General features: G+C 56.2%; 4 protein-coding genes and 1 non-coding gene across 5 annotated transcripts; 2 read left to right on the forward strand and 3 right to left on the reverse strand.

Annotated features, from left to right (window-relative positions):
- Nucleotides 1–239: 239 nt before the first annotated feature.
- Nucleotides 240–935, reverse strand: CYME_CMQ078C (60S ribosomal protein L6; the record flags this gene model as incomplete). The annotated part of the gene is made up of 1 exon (XM_005537978.1): nt 240–935. The coding sequence occupies one exon, from the start codon at nt 933–935 to the stop codon at nt 240–242; it is 696 nt and encodes a 231-aa protein (XP_005538035.1).
- A 1,669-nt stretch (nt 936–2,604) lies between these two features.
- CYME_CMQ079C (unknown zinc-finger protein Mpe1p) lies at nt 2,605–5,646 on the forward strand (the record flags this gene model as incomplete). The annotated part of the gene is made up of 1 exon (XM_005537979.1): nt 2,605–5,646. One exon carries the CDS (start codon nt 2,605–2,607, stop codon nt 5,644–5,646), a length of 3,042 nt encoding a protein of 1,013 aa, XP_005538036.1.
- On the reverse strand, nt 2,667–5,652 carry CYME_CMQ080T. Its single transcript, XR_002461547.1, has one exon. It is a non-coding gene; the product is annotated as a hypothetical transcript (transcript).
- Nucleotides 5,653–7,335: 1,683 nt separating this feature from the next.
- On the forward strand, nt 7,336–8,220 carry CYME_CMQ081C (hypothetical protein; the record flags this gene model as incomplete). Its single annotated transcript, XM_005537980.1, has 1 exon — nt 7,336–8,220. The coding sequence occupies one exon, from the start codon at nt 7,336–7,338 to the stop codon at nt 8,218–8,220; it is 885 nt and encodes a 294-aa protein (XP_005538037.1).
- Nucleotides 8,221–10,071: 1,851 nt separating this feature from the next.
- Nucleotides 10,072–11,493, reverse strand: CYME_CMQ082C (histidinol dehydrogenase; the record flags this gene model as incomplete). Its single annotated transcript, XM_005537981.1, has 1 exon — nt 10,072–11,493. The coding sequence occupies one exon, from the start codon at nt 11,491–11,493 to the stop codon at nt 10,072–10,074; it is 1,422 nt and encodes a 473-aa protein (XP_005538038.1).
- Between the last annotated feature and the right edge of the window lie 1,370 nt (nt 11,494–12,863).

Genomic DNA, 12,863 nt, shown 5'->3' on the forward strand with positions numbered 1-12,863 from the left:
CCGAACACGCGTCGCTTCGTTTCCTAGGCATAAACGCTTGCCGTAAACCGGATCAACATGCACCTCCAGAATCAACGAGCCGCCAGTACCTATTCGATGCACTCGCGTCCCGAGTCGGGCCAGCAGCGCGCTCCGTGCAGGTGTTTCCGTGACAACGCCATGAGAGACTAACCGCCGAGACCGTGGCCTCAGAACGCGACTGCCATTGCCGGGGCATGTGGATGCTCGAACGTCGGTATTCAAAAGGTCATGCGATGCGGATATTGGCCCTTGGTCAGCGTGAACCGGCTCGAAAGGTATTCGCGGAGCAAAGGAATTCCTTCAACAGCTTTCATCACCTGTCCGTCGATCTGCTTCTGTAGGTTCTTCTTTTCCTCCGGGAGGCACTGTTTTACAGTCGATTCGCCACCGGAACCGTCCGCGCCGCGCAAGCGGGCTTTCTTTCGCTCCTCGCGAGCCTTGCGAGCACCCTTTGTGAACCACGTATCGTCAACGGAGCTCGTATCGATACCACTTATATCCACCCGCGTTTTCGTCGCAATCACATAAACCTGATTAACTCGTCGAAGCGGTACGCCGTTCAGTGCAAACGGTCCCGTAACCAGCAGGAGGCCAGAGTGCTCCAACTGCCGCAGAAACACCACCCGTTTCCCTCGAAACCGCCCAGCCAACATGATAAGAACCGTTCCAGGCTGTATCGAGTTGCGCAACCGCGTGCGCTGCTTCTGGGAACGCTTCTTTGCGCTGGTATGCAGCCGACGCACCCGCGCATCAACTGGATAAAAGCTTGGTTTCCGCTTCGGTGCGCGCTCAGAAGGCTTCAGCTCGATGACATTCCCTGTGCCGGAAATGATGGCCGCCTGTTCTTTGATCGCAGCCTGCAGTGCTGCATCACGTTCGGCACGTTCGGAGGAACCTTTTGTGAAGACGCTCATGCCGAAGTGTAGACTCCTTTTCGGACTCTGCTCGAGGCACAATACTCCTAAACGAGGAGGTCACAGATAATCCGCGTGCGAACATTCCCGGCCTCGGCGGCTGCGTCCGATCGGCGAAGAGGAAATCCCTTAAATAGGCGAAGGTAAATTCCATATTACATGGCGCGTCCAACTTTAGCCCATTTTCCGCCGTAGAAAGACGCAGGATCGAGCCAGGCTCATTCGAATACGCAAATGCAGCCGGGAACCACAGAAGAGGCCTCGAATGCTCTCCAGATGCTTCAAAGCTCCATGAGCCGAAGCGCAGACTTCCCGTTGGTCGTCCTGGTTCGATCAGTCTTACGATGCTTGTCCTCTGGGAGACGCACCAACCGTCAATGGTTGTTTCGGCGCTTGAAGCCGCAATGCCATACTCGTCGTGTGGAAACAGAGCGCTTTTCGTCTTCCTGACGGAAGCCTGCCTGAGACTTGCACCCATCTGTGAAGTCAACGAAGCGACTTCGAGCCGCACCAGTTGAAGTTGCCCGCAGGAGGAAGCGGAGGATACCACACGCCCAAACGTTTAGCGTTCAGAGGTCCGTAACGAGGCATGAACTCTGGATACACCTTGAGCATATCGCAGCTGCCGGGCACAGTTGCTGGTGCTGGTTCGGACAAAACGAGCGATGACGCTGGACGCGTGGCTCGCCGTTTACGAGGATCAAAACTGAACATGTGTTGGCGAGGGGCGTTAACCATGTGCGAACCCGCGTACCCTGATCTTCCGAGACTCGCGATGCCCCAGCTTAGCCAGGCGCACTCCGTCGCCCATGTTCCCGAAATAGTGTCGCATGCGGGCGTCTCTTTGGTCTCTGAGATCGGAGGAGTCTAATTGCGTGCGAGGATAATCGACAGGGATGTGGCTTCAGATCAAGTGCCAACGAGCGGCAAGCTCCAGTTAAGAGACGAATCTTCATGAGCGCCGAGCCGACTGCCACGGACATGTAGCACCGCTTTGCAAACAGAGGGATAATCGGGAATGATGCTCTTGTGCACAGAATTCTCTATCGTGCAACGATACCGCTAATGGTGTTGCGAATACGACCATGGTCAGTCGCTTCTGCTCTGGAGACCGAAGCTCAGGCCCGCGCTTCGTGCGGCAAACCCTCGTCTGCCGAACGATACACTGTCCTGAGCTCATTGGAAGTATCGGTGGCGTCGCAGCAGAGCTGGGTAGAATCTCGTGCATGTCGGGCGGGGAGCGGGCCTCATCAAACGGATCCAGGAAACACCAACAATGGACATGATTGTCCCTATACTCAATCTAGATGGACGCGGATGCATGCGATGACGCGTGATTCGCAGACATAAACTGGAATGTCATAAGACATAAATATACAAAACTACCAAGAGTCCGAGAGCGCGCTTCTGCGCCCCGTAGCGCTAGACGCAACGTGCGGCACATATTCGAACGCGGTTGCGCTTTCGGACACGTATCCACCAGGTGTGCCCGAGAGATCCTGCGTACTTCTTTTGTCGCAAACAGAGCGAAGAAGCGTCTACTGTCACCGAAGGCACGCAGTTGGCGGAACCTGGTGTGCAAGCGTCAGCGTGCTGTCACTCTTGGACCAGAGAAGCAGTGCTGTTGACGAGCGCTGGTGTTTCGGGGTCACCTGCTCCGGGAGCCGCCATGTCGGCGGCTGTGCACTACAAGTTCCGCTCTGCGAAACACTTTGGTCGGGTGCAGTTTGAGGGGGACTTTATTCAGCTCGCAGAGCTAAAAGTAGCCATTGTGGAGCAAGAAAAACTGCAGTTTGGCGAGGACTTTGACTTACAAGTAGTTGACGCACAAACCCAGGAAGAGTACTACGACGAAGAAACCTTGATACCGAAGAACACTTCGGTTATCGTGAAACGAGTGCCTGCTGGCCAGAAGCAGGGCATATTGAGTCAGATCGCACTCGCAAGGAAAAATGAGCGCTTCGCTGAGATTCTCGACCGCTCAACCGGCGGCACGGGTGCCACAGCGGGCGCTATTGCTGCAGCTGCACGGCAGGTGCTTGCTGGCAACCTGGGACCCAGCACAACCGCGAACACAGGCATGACGGGCAGTGAACCTGTCCGGCTCCGTCGAGGTGACGAAGACACGCGCCTTGCCTCCGTGGCCCTCGCAGCTGGCGCAGGAGACTCGGGCCCGAATCCACGAAACATCCAGCGTCCAGGCGGCCGCGTAACGGCCTCGGGAGCGATGGATGGGCCACCGCCGGGTGCGCAGCCACCGCCAGGTTATATCTGTCACCGCTGCGGAGAGCCAGGCCATTATATCCAACACTGCACGGCAAACCTGGAAGGCGATGTGAATATCATTCGTGTGAAGCGACCAACTGGCATTCCGCGGAGCATGCTAAAAACGATTGATGCACCTGTAGATGGAGGGACCGAGCTTCAGCTTCCAGGTGGTAAATTCGTGACCCTAGCCACAGACGATCGTGAGTTCAGCAAAGAACCCCTGGCGGTGCGAATGGCGCGCCTTGCGGAAGCACGAGCGGGGGCACGCGAGGACAATACCATCGCTTCCGACGTTACGACGATACAAGGATCCGAGACGAAGCAACCAGTGCCCATGGATAAAAAGGAATCGGAAACAACTCGTCGCCAAGTTGCTGCTTCCGATGCGCCATCGGAGAGCGCGGCGTCATCGCCGCGAGGCTCCACGCCAACAGACTCGGTGGAAAACGCTCAGCTGTTACCAGCAGATATACGCCCCGATTTACCCTACTTCCCGTTACCAGGAATGGATCAGAAGGAACATTTCTTTGGGACAGGCGAACTGCCCACCGCGCGTGAGTTCCAGGAAGTAATCTGGGGTATTATTTTGATGAATAGGGATCAGCATCCAGAACTTGGGCATGACATGGAGACGGGAACTCAACGCGATGTGACGCGGGATTCGGCGGCAGCGCTCCAGCCTGAGCCCAGATCCATGGAAAGCGCTGAAGCGCCGAGCACGACAAATGAGCGTGCTGTATCAGCACAGCCGCGGCCGCGGATGACTGCTTCTGCAGAAGGAGAAAGCTACCAGGAGCGCCGGCCGCAGGCGCACGAACGAAAGACACCCACGCATGTGCAGGATGTATCCAAGCGTTCTCCAACATCTGAAGCACAAAACGTACCCGAACGAGGCGACAGAGATCCCGACAAATCAGCGCCTCGAAGTGGAAGCGTCGCCAATGCGCGTCCGATACCCTCCAGCTTCAAATCCACAGAGACCGCGAATCATCATCTAGACGCAGAAAGGCCAAGACCAGGGCGTCGATCGTCGGCGCTCCAGGTGACGTCGATGGAACCCTCAGGTGCACCATTTGGCGAAATCGAGTACTCGCGTGTGTCGACCAAGAATCAGCGCTTGCTACCGCCGGATCGGAAGGCTACTGAAAGCGCTCAAGCAACAGCCCCGAACTACGGAAATTCATTGCCGAGGAAACAAGCTGCCTTTGCCCGCAGTGGAAAGATGACTGGGAATACCACGAGACCGGGGCTGCCTCTTGCGCCGCTCCAAACGCAGCAGCAGCAGCAGCACCAGCAGCAGCAGCAGCACCAGCAGCGACAGACGCATGTGCAACGCTTTCAGGCTGCAAACCAACACGGCAACGAGGCAGCGAGCGTGGATAAACAGCACCCCTTGGACAGAGGTCAGCATGCCATGCAGAGAACGGAGCCTGCGCGAGAACGTCGACAACCTACTGTTGCAGCCGCCGACAGGAATGCGGTATCGCGAGGCGTTCCGACTTCGAGGGCGACCTCTTCTGGTGTCACAGCAACGGGCTCTACCGCGCCCGTTCGTACCAAAATGCCGCCACGAATGCCGCATCAGAGACCAGATGAGGATACGCTGGGTCACAGGCATCATGCAGCGTCGGACACGGAGCAAAAACCTGCCCAGTTGAACGCAAACCTCTCTCAGCCGCAACCGCTGAGCGTGTCGCGTGCTCGAGAGCGATCAGGTCTGGGAAAAAGCGCTCGGCACTCGCCGGCACCCGTGGCACCTGCTCTGCATGGAACAACCCGAAAGCACCCGCGGGCTAGCGACTCGTCACCAGGAACCGAGACGCGCGACTCAAGACCGATTCCAGTTTTTGCTCGTCTGGGCACGAGAGCAGAAGCTGCAGCGTCTACGCGCGCCCCAGCCTCTGTGCCCCAGCGGAGCACTACCGGGAGCATCGGGTCCGCGGAACGGAGGACGGTGCCGCCAGCGCATCCGCCTCCTGCAGACGCGTCGCAGCTCAAAGGCAAAAACTCCTCCCCGATGAATCAACAAGGCGAATATCTACACCGAGCGAGTGTACGCGCACCACCAAAGGTTCCGGAAAAGCGTCCGGCAGCGACAGCAGCTGTTGGCGACGACAAGCGCTCCCGGAACACGCCGAGCTCAGCCGAGCGGGCCGCCGCTAACGTCTTTGAACGATTAGGACCAGCGATACCGGTGCCTCCTCGTCTTGCTGGGCGTATTTCGAGCGGAAAAGTCAGCGACGGTGAACGCGGAGCGAACGCCTCTACCGGTGCATCTGGTGTGGTCGCCAACGACGCCTCGAAAACGAAAACGAACCTACGGGCAGTGCACGCGAAGCAGAGCGTCCCTATGACACAGCAAAAAACACCCGTGCCGACATATTCCTCGAGTGAAACAGGTTCAAGTCGTGCCCGGAACAGGGCTGCAAACTTGCCGTGGTAAACACAGCAACTGAATATGTTGGCGATGGTGTACCAGGAAGCGAAAACGTATCGCGAACATGGGGTAAATGAATATCCACCCGGAGACATGTGCCTGCCTTTTTCGACCGGGCTCCTGCTGTCGGCTTTCGTTTTCTCCTTGCACACTTCGAACATCAGAGGCGGTGCGACGAAGTTAGGTTTCGTCAGCTCTGCGTGTCTCGTCTTGAGCGCTGCACATCTCCTGATATTGATAGCAGCGTTGAAGTCTCGGTTCGCAGACTCCATGCGTGCAGTGCCTCTGGAGCTACTCACTCATGCAAGGAATGGTACAACTCGCGCCCTGTGTGCCACTACAGTCTCGTGATCGTCTCGTCGATGAAACACCTTTGCTCTCCGATTTCCCCTCATCTTCATCGTCAGTTGCTCTTCTTCGCTCGACGGTCGCACAGAAGAGGATGTTTTCCGGTTTTATCGGATAGCCAGCGATGTCGGTCCTTCAGAATCCCCGAATTCCATGCTCATACCTTTCCCTTCTATTTTTATTTCTTCAAAAAAACACAGTTGTTTATGCCCTCAGATGAGGACCCTCCCGGAAGGAGACGGTCTTGCAGAAGAACGACGAAATGTGCCCTGGTATCACCGTGTGGTGAACGCTTCAGCGCTTGGCGCAGTGGCGCAATCACTAGGTTTCGTCATAGAAACGCCTGCTCTTCATAGGACTGAACCACCGAATGTACGGAGGAATAAAAAGCCGCTCTACCCTGACAGAATCAGCGATAGATCGAACGCAAGTGGAATGGAGAAATACCACAATATCCAACGGAAAGACGTCGTCAGACCTCAGGGAAAAGTCTTCAATTGTTCGATAAAATGGTTCGTGCTGTTGTATGAGCCTTCTCTACGAGCGAAACTGAGGTCGCCGAATGGTTCCACTCCCGCACGAACAGGTGGTGTCCTTGTTATCTACGAATTCGTTCGTTGAGAATATCAGTTTTTGGCGCTGATCGCATACGCTTCTTTCTTTCAGTATTCCTCAACTACCTGAGTTCGTATGGTATGGCTGACGTAAATGATGCATGCAGTCCTCCTTGCACTATTCAGTAAAAATATATCTCTGATAGACGATTCAATTACGATCCACACAGTACATTGCATCGTGAGTCCGATCTCCTGCTCTGCACTGCGAAAAAAGCATTCGTTGACACGCAGGAACGTCGGAACGGAATTGACTTGAACAAATTCGCAGCTGAACATCAGCACCGATGCGCTGAGGTGAAGTGCCGCACAATGCAAAGTCGAGTGTCAGCGCTTGGCAGACGCAGTACTAGCTGCCGCAACGACCACAGGTTCTCGAGTTCGTGTCTGTGTGTCTGTGTGTGTGTGTCGGTAACCGTGACGTTCGAAACCTTCCGGAACACGCTCGCCGCAACGTGTTTCGAGTTCGTCGTCCCGTACTGACGTTTTCTGACGACAGAGTAGCGAGCTGGCGTTGACGTTTTGTTCGTGCCGTTTGGAAAGCGGCACCGGAAGCCGAGCCTTCCCCACGACGCCCAGTTCCGCTGCGTGTTGTTGCGGTTCCGCGTAGCAGCTCGTTGAACGAGAAAACTGGGGTAGGGGCGCGTCAACGAGCACAGAGGTGGGTCAGGTTTCGCTTGTGAATAGCCGCACGCAGCCTGCACAACGTCTGCAGGTCGAGTGAACCGTCATTATGGCTCATGAACCGTTAGAACCTACTGTAATCCAAGAGGATCATACAGTGAGCGTTCCTGTCGCGGAACAAGTGACACTGCGAGTTTTACCAGAGTGGGAGCAGATCTTTCCACCACCGACACTACGCTCTGCGAAAGAGAGCGACGCGCTCTCCGCCCTGGCTTCGATTCGTCTCTGTGTCTCCTTGGATAGCACTATCTCCGACCTTGAGGAGCAAGTCAGGCGCGCATATCTCCCCCGCTGCTGTGCGTGCCTGTCGCTTCCTGAAGAGCGCATCCATGAGGCCCTCGAGAGCGCACACATCCGCTATACCGCATCTGTATTAGATCCGCAGTGTACACTCCGAGCGCTCCGTTTGGCATCTGGGACCACGCTACGGTGGTTACGAATCCATGACCCGGAATCGCCAGAGGCATCCGCGGCAGCGGTGCAGTTGCAGACAAGCGCTCCGCAGCAGCGGCGACGAAGAACAACCGTTCAGCGCTTGGAGCCGAATACTGGCTTGACCAGCGGCGGCGCTCGTGTTCTCGTATTTGGAGAGCACTTTCCCCCGGTAGCCAGAGTTCGTTTTGGACGGGTGGTGGTGAGCGCAAACCGCATCTCTGCGCAGTGCCTATCGTGTATAGCCCCAGCACATGAGCCGGGTGTAGTTTGCGTCGAGGTAAGTACCAGGGCGACGACTGCTTCGGAGCAGGATGCGTGGACGCATGATCGCGTCACCTATACTTATGTGGGATACGAACGTCTGTCCATGATCCTTGCGGTGCATGCCGCGGAACGAAGAGCCGCTACCGCCCTCACTGAGACCCAGTCGCCGTGCAGAAGCTCGAGCGAACCCCTCTCCTGGCTGCGTCGCGACCCCGACGATGAAGACCGTCGTTGAGCTACCCGGAACTGTGCATTTTCTCTCCACATGAGTCTCGGATGTGTACACGTCTCACCGGTAATGAGATCTAGATCTCCAGGTCCGAGCGCAAATACTAGCCGCATCCAAGCGAAGTAGTCGACGCGTAATGTTTACGAAAGGCGCATGCATTCATTCGTTCGCTAACGCATGGGCCGGTCGAGTCGCTATAGATCTGGGAGGCTTGCGTTTTCTCTGCAAATATCCAGAAATTCCATGATACCTGTGTTACCCGCGCGGGCATCTCCTGTGGTAGCGGTACGTGCTTGGCCGTATCGCGCCGCAGACAAGTTGCACAATCGAAAGCAGACTCAGGCAAACTGATCCAAACGACACGAGGATCATCGACAGGGTAGTGCCGGGCGTTGGCCGCATCCCTGTTACGGAAATCGGTACCTGGTTCTGCCCAGTATCGAGTGCTGGACAGGTGCGTCTGGTAGACACGGACGTTTCTCTCGACAAAGCGCTGCAATCATACATCGGCAGTGATGTCGAAAGCGTAAACCACGCACACCACCGTCTGGCGCGGTGGTATGGCGAAATCACGTTCAATGACAGAGACGTTACTGCGGGTGCTTCGTGCGTTGAACGCTCTCCGGGCATGTTTCTCGAGACAGCAAACAAGTCGATGTCGTATGCACGGGGCGCAGTGCTGGAGCTGCTGGTGCCAGCACCTGAACGGAACACACAAACGATTCGTTTCCATTTTGCACTGGGCAGACGCTGGGCTGCAGGTGCCATAAAAGTGACTGTGCAGTAATGGCAAGCACGCGTCCCGACTGCAGGGTGTGTGCTGTGCATGGGACACGGCCTTGTTCCATGTTCCCGGATGAACAATTTAAAACCAGTTCCGATTCGTGTCTCTTGTGGTGTCCCGAAGCCGGAGATGCGACTCCGCCGAACATACGTCACCCACGGAAATTTTGCAGTGAGAATGCTCCTATGCTACGCAGTCGCTGCACTGTGGCCGCTGCAACGCTTCAACCAAGTGATGCCGCATACCGGCACCCTGAACACTTCCAGAAGCTTGAACCTGATGCATATCTGTCCAGGTGGATGCGGATGTACGTTGCCTGGTCCATTACCTGGCACCCTCGACAACGTGTTCGCCCTGAGCCGCTCCATTTCGCATCCATAGTAGCTGGTAGTGCGCTTAGGCACCCATGAATATGTTCCCTGAAGACAGCGCGGTGCGGGAAAGCACACGTGCCTACCATACGGGCGTCTGTTTTGATCAGCCATACCTTAGAGGTAAACAGGAAGCCACTTGGTGTTCAGTGCTGGTGCTCACGGTGAGCGGCACCCGTGCTCTTTTTTCATCATGCATGCCCCAGGGATTCTAGTTGTACGAGGCCACCTCACACGTGGGGTGTCTGTTTCGTGGCGAAATGGTGTTTACCTTGACCGTGTATATGGTAGCGTATGGTTCTGCGGTTGCCGCCGGCGATGCCCAACGTCAAAAACGCTTGCAGCAGCAGAGAACGGTTTTTTCGCGACTTGCTCCCAGGACCAAAGGCACTCGAAGACGTACCGTAGACGGCAGCGATGATCACGCGAAACCACGGCATCAGGAAGCGTAGGTGTAGGGTTGCCAGTGTCCGGGCGAGCGCTTTGGACTTGAAACCTGCATCTGCTCATGAACGTAACCGTTCGCTATGAAACAATGCAACAGGATTCCTCGGCAAATTCCAAGTCGGACTGGTGGCATAGCACACGTTCTTGGAGCGAGAAGCGTGTCCTCGGAACAATGCTGCTGTTGTTGTTGATGATGATACGCTTGCAAACCTCGTTGCAGACCTGGACGATTTGCTTGCGCTACTAACGAGCTCTTTACGAATCCTTTTGTAGACGCTGCTTGGCGGCGCTGGCATGCGCGTCCAACCGCTCTGCAGCGGCAATTTTCTCAGCAGCTGCGGCGACTTCCCGCGCTGTCGACTTGTCCAAAGCAATAACGCTGGTGATTTTCACAAAATCCCATACGTTGATGGGGCTCGCATAACGGGCACTACCACCGGTCGGCATCACATGACTCGGGCCGGCCACATAGTCGCCGAGAACCTCACCAGAACTCTCTCCGACAAAAATGCCACCGGCGTGATGGATCCGAGAGACCAGGTCCCACGGCTGGTTGACACTCAAGGAGACGTGTTCTGCAGCAAAGTCGCTGCAGAGCTTCGCACATGCTTCGAGATCATCGCACACGACGAGTCCGCCCTGGCGTTGAATCGCGTGCTGGGCACGCTGCCTTGCAGCAGCCGTCGGTAACGAAGCAAGTTGTCGATGGAGCGCTTCGCGAACCTTTTCAGCAAACGTCCGCGTTGGCGTCAAGAGGATTGGTATCGCTGCTTCATCGTGCTCCGCTTGAGCGAGCAGATCCGCAGCAACCAGCTCAGCGTTGGCGAAGGCATCTGCAACGACAATTGCCTCGGTTGGTCCATAGATTCCATCGATGTCACAGATCCCGTACACCTCTCGTTTCGCCAAAGTGACGTACAGGTTGCCAGGTCCAACGATTTTGTCGACACGGGGTAAAGTCTGTGTGCCATACGCCATAGCCCCGATAGCTTGTGCGCCGCCCAGACGAAAGACCTGGAACGAAAGCGCCTCATCACGCTTCGTGAGAGCATGACGATGACGCTCCTCGAGCATTTGCTTGCAGAGGGCGCACGCAGCGAGCGTTACGGGGCTAATGTCATTGCTTTCGCGGGAAGGCGGCGAGGTCACCACGAAACGTCGACACCCCGCCACAATGGCGGGAATCATCGTCATCAGCGCTGTGCTAGGGAGCGCTGCGTTACCTCCGGGAACGTAGAAACCAACAGCTTGAAGAGGTCGCACCAGCTGCCCTACTTGGCCCCCGAGTTTCGTCGTAAACCAGGAGTTGACGGGCTGCTCTTCATGGAACGCTGCGATACGTCGTGCTGCAATGTGCAACGCCTCATATAGGGACGGTTCGGTCTTTTCCAAACTGCATAGGGCGTGATCCAGCTCCGCCGCAGGTACCTCAAGCGCTTTGGGTGAGTCCACGACAACTCCGTCTAGCCGCGCGGTCCAGTCCAGGAGTGCGATGTCACCTTGCGTGCGTACGGATTCTAGGATTCGCTGCACTGCCTCCCGGGGGGAAAGTGCCTCACCGAAGATTTTCAGGATTCTTTCCTGTTGCAGTGCGCTTACTTGATTGAGATCGAGCGGCTTCCGTTGAAGAATGGAGCCAAGAGCCTCCTCCGCAGTATAGATAGGCACGGGAACCATTTCCGGTGCAGGTTCCCAGACCTAACCGCCGACGCCCAGTGCTGCGTTTTCCCCCGCTAGTCAAAACCTAAGGTTTGCAGGCGTGTCTGCGAGTTTTTTGTCGAACTTCACCCCGCACCCGCGAGACTTGAACACAGAACAGGACGAGTGACTCTGGCGGTGGCGAGTAGTGCCTCGTGCTGCACTCGTGCTCACGCGCTCCGGGTTTCCAGGCAGGCGCGTATCCAGGCCCTACGGCGGTTAATGCTGGAAGCGCACGCTCCACGGGCGTTGTGCGCTCACGCTTTGTCGGGTGAACGAGCAGCGCAGTACTCGTCCCTGGTTCGCAACGCTATGTGTCTACCGCTGTCACCTACACGGTTTTTAGTGATGTAGAACTGACAGGTAGAAACCGAGGCCCTTGGATACGCGATTGCTGTGTATCGGGAGAACAACAGCTCCACATTGATTGCGCTGCACACCGAACAGCGCCGCCGATTTTTTTCATTGACAAAACGTGTACTTGTGCCAGCGTTCTCCGATTATGCGGGTTCTCCTTTCTTTTTTGTGTGTTTTCTTTCAGTGCGCGGCGACGTATCCACCAACCCCCTACCTCCAAGTTACATACCCTTTACTGATTCCAGGATATTCTGGTCGTTTCATACGTCCCATCGCGTGTGCCTCGTACCTGCCGTTCCGTATTCGCCTTTGCGCTTGAACGCTGGAGCAGATAGTTCATGGAGCTGGAACAGCTTTTCTACACCACAGAGGGCGTCGGCTCGAGGCGTGCTTCACCCGACGTAGAATCGGATCTCGTCGTCAGTTTGTGCTCGGACAGTCTGCGGATGCAGGCTTGTCTTCGCTGCACGACACGCTGGAGAAACTTGGTTGTTAGGATATATCGTGGAAGCCGCCTCTCTCCTTTGTGATCATGCATGGAATGCGTTGTTGTCGGTTGGCAATGCGGGTTTGTGCTTGACACCCACCACAGTGGGTAGGCGCAAAGAGCGCACTGAGCCCATGTGCGCATCCGATTCGCTGGACCTTCCGCCTAGAAGGTAGCATGTGAGTTTGTTCGCCACTAATGAGCGCTGAGGCTCGGTTAGCGGACCATCAGTTGCCAGTGCTACACTCAGGGTGAGTGTCCGGCCTTTTGCTATCACGGTGATGTCCAGCTGCTGCTGTCCTTCAAGGAGCTCGCTGCGCTCCTGCTTCGAGCGCGGGCACTGTAAGCCCAAATATGTCAGCGTCTCGGGGGTCTGGTCTCCAGAGCAGGGACAGTGTGACTCCCAGTGCGACTCCAGTGTTCCTATACGGCTTAGAGCCGGTGCTGGTAGCCAGATGCCACCAACGCGGATTTTGGCGAGCCACTGGGTACCTCGAGCAAGTCC

Source organism: Cyanidioschyzon merolae, chromosome 17, assembly GCF_000091205.1.
Source record: "Cyanidioschyzon merolae strain 10D DNA, chromosome 17, complete genome".
Lineage (NCBI taxonomy): Eukaryota > Rhodophyta > Bangiophyceae > Cyanidiales > Cyanidiaceae > Cyanidioschyzon > Cyanidioschyzon merolae.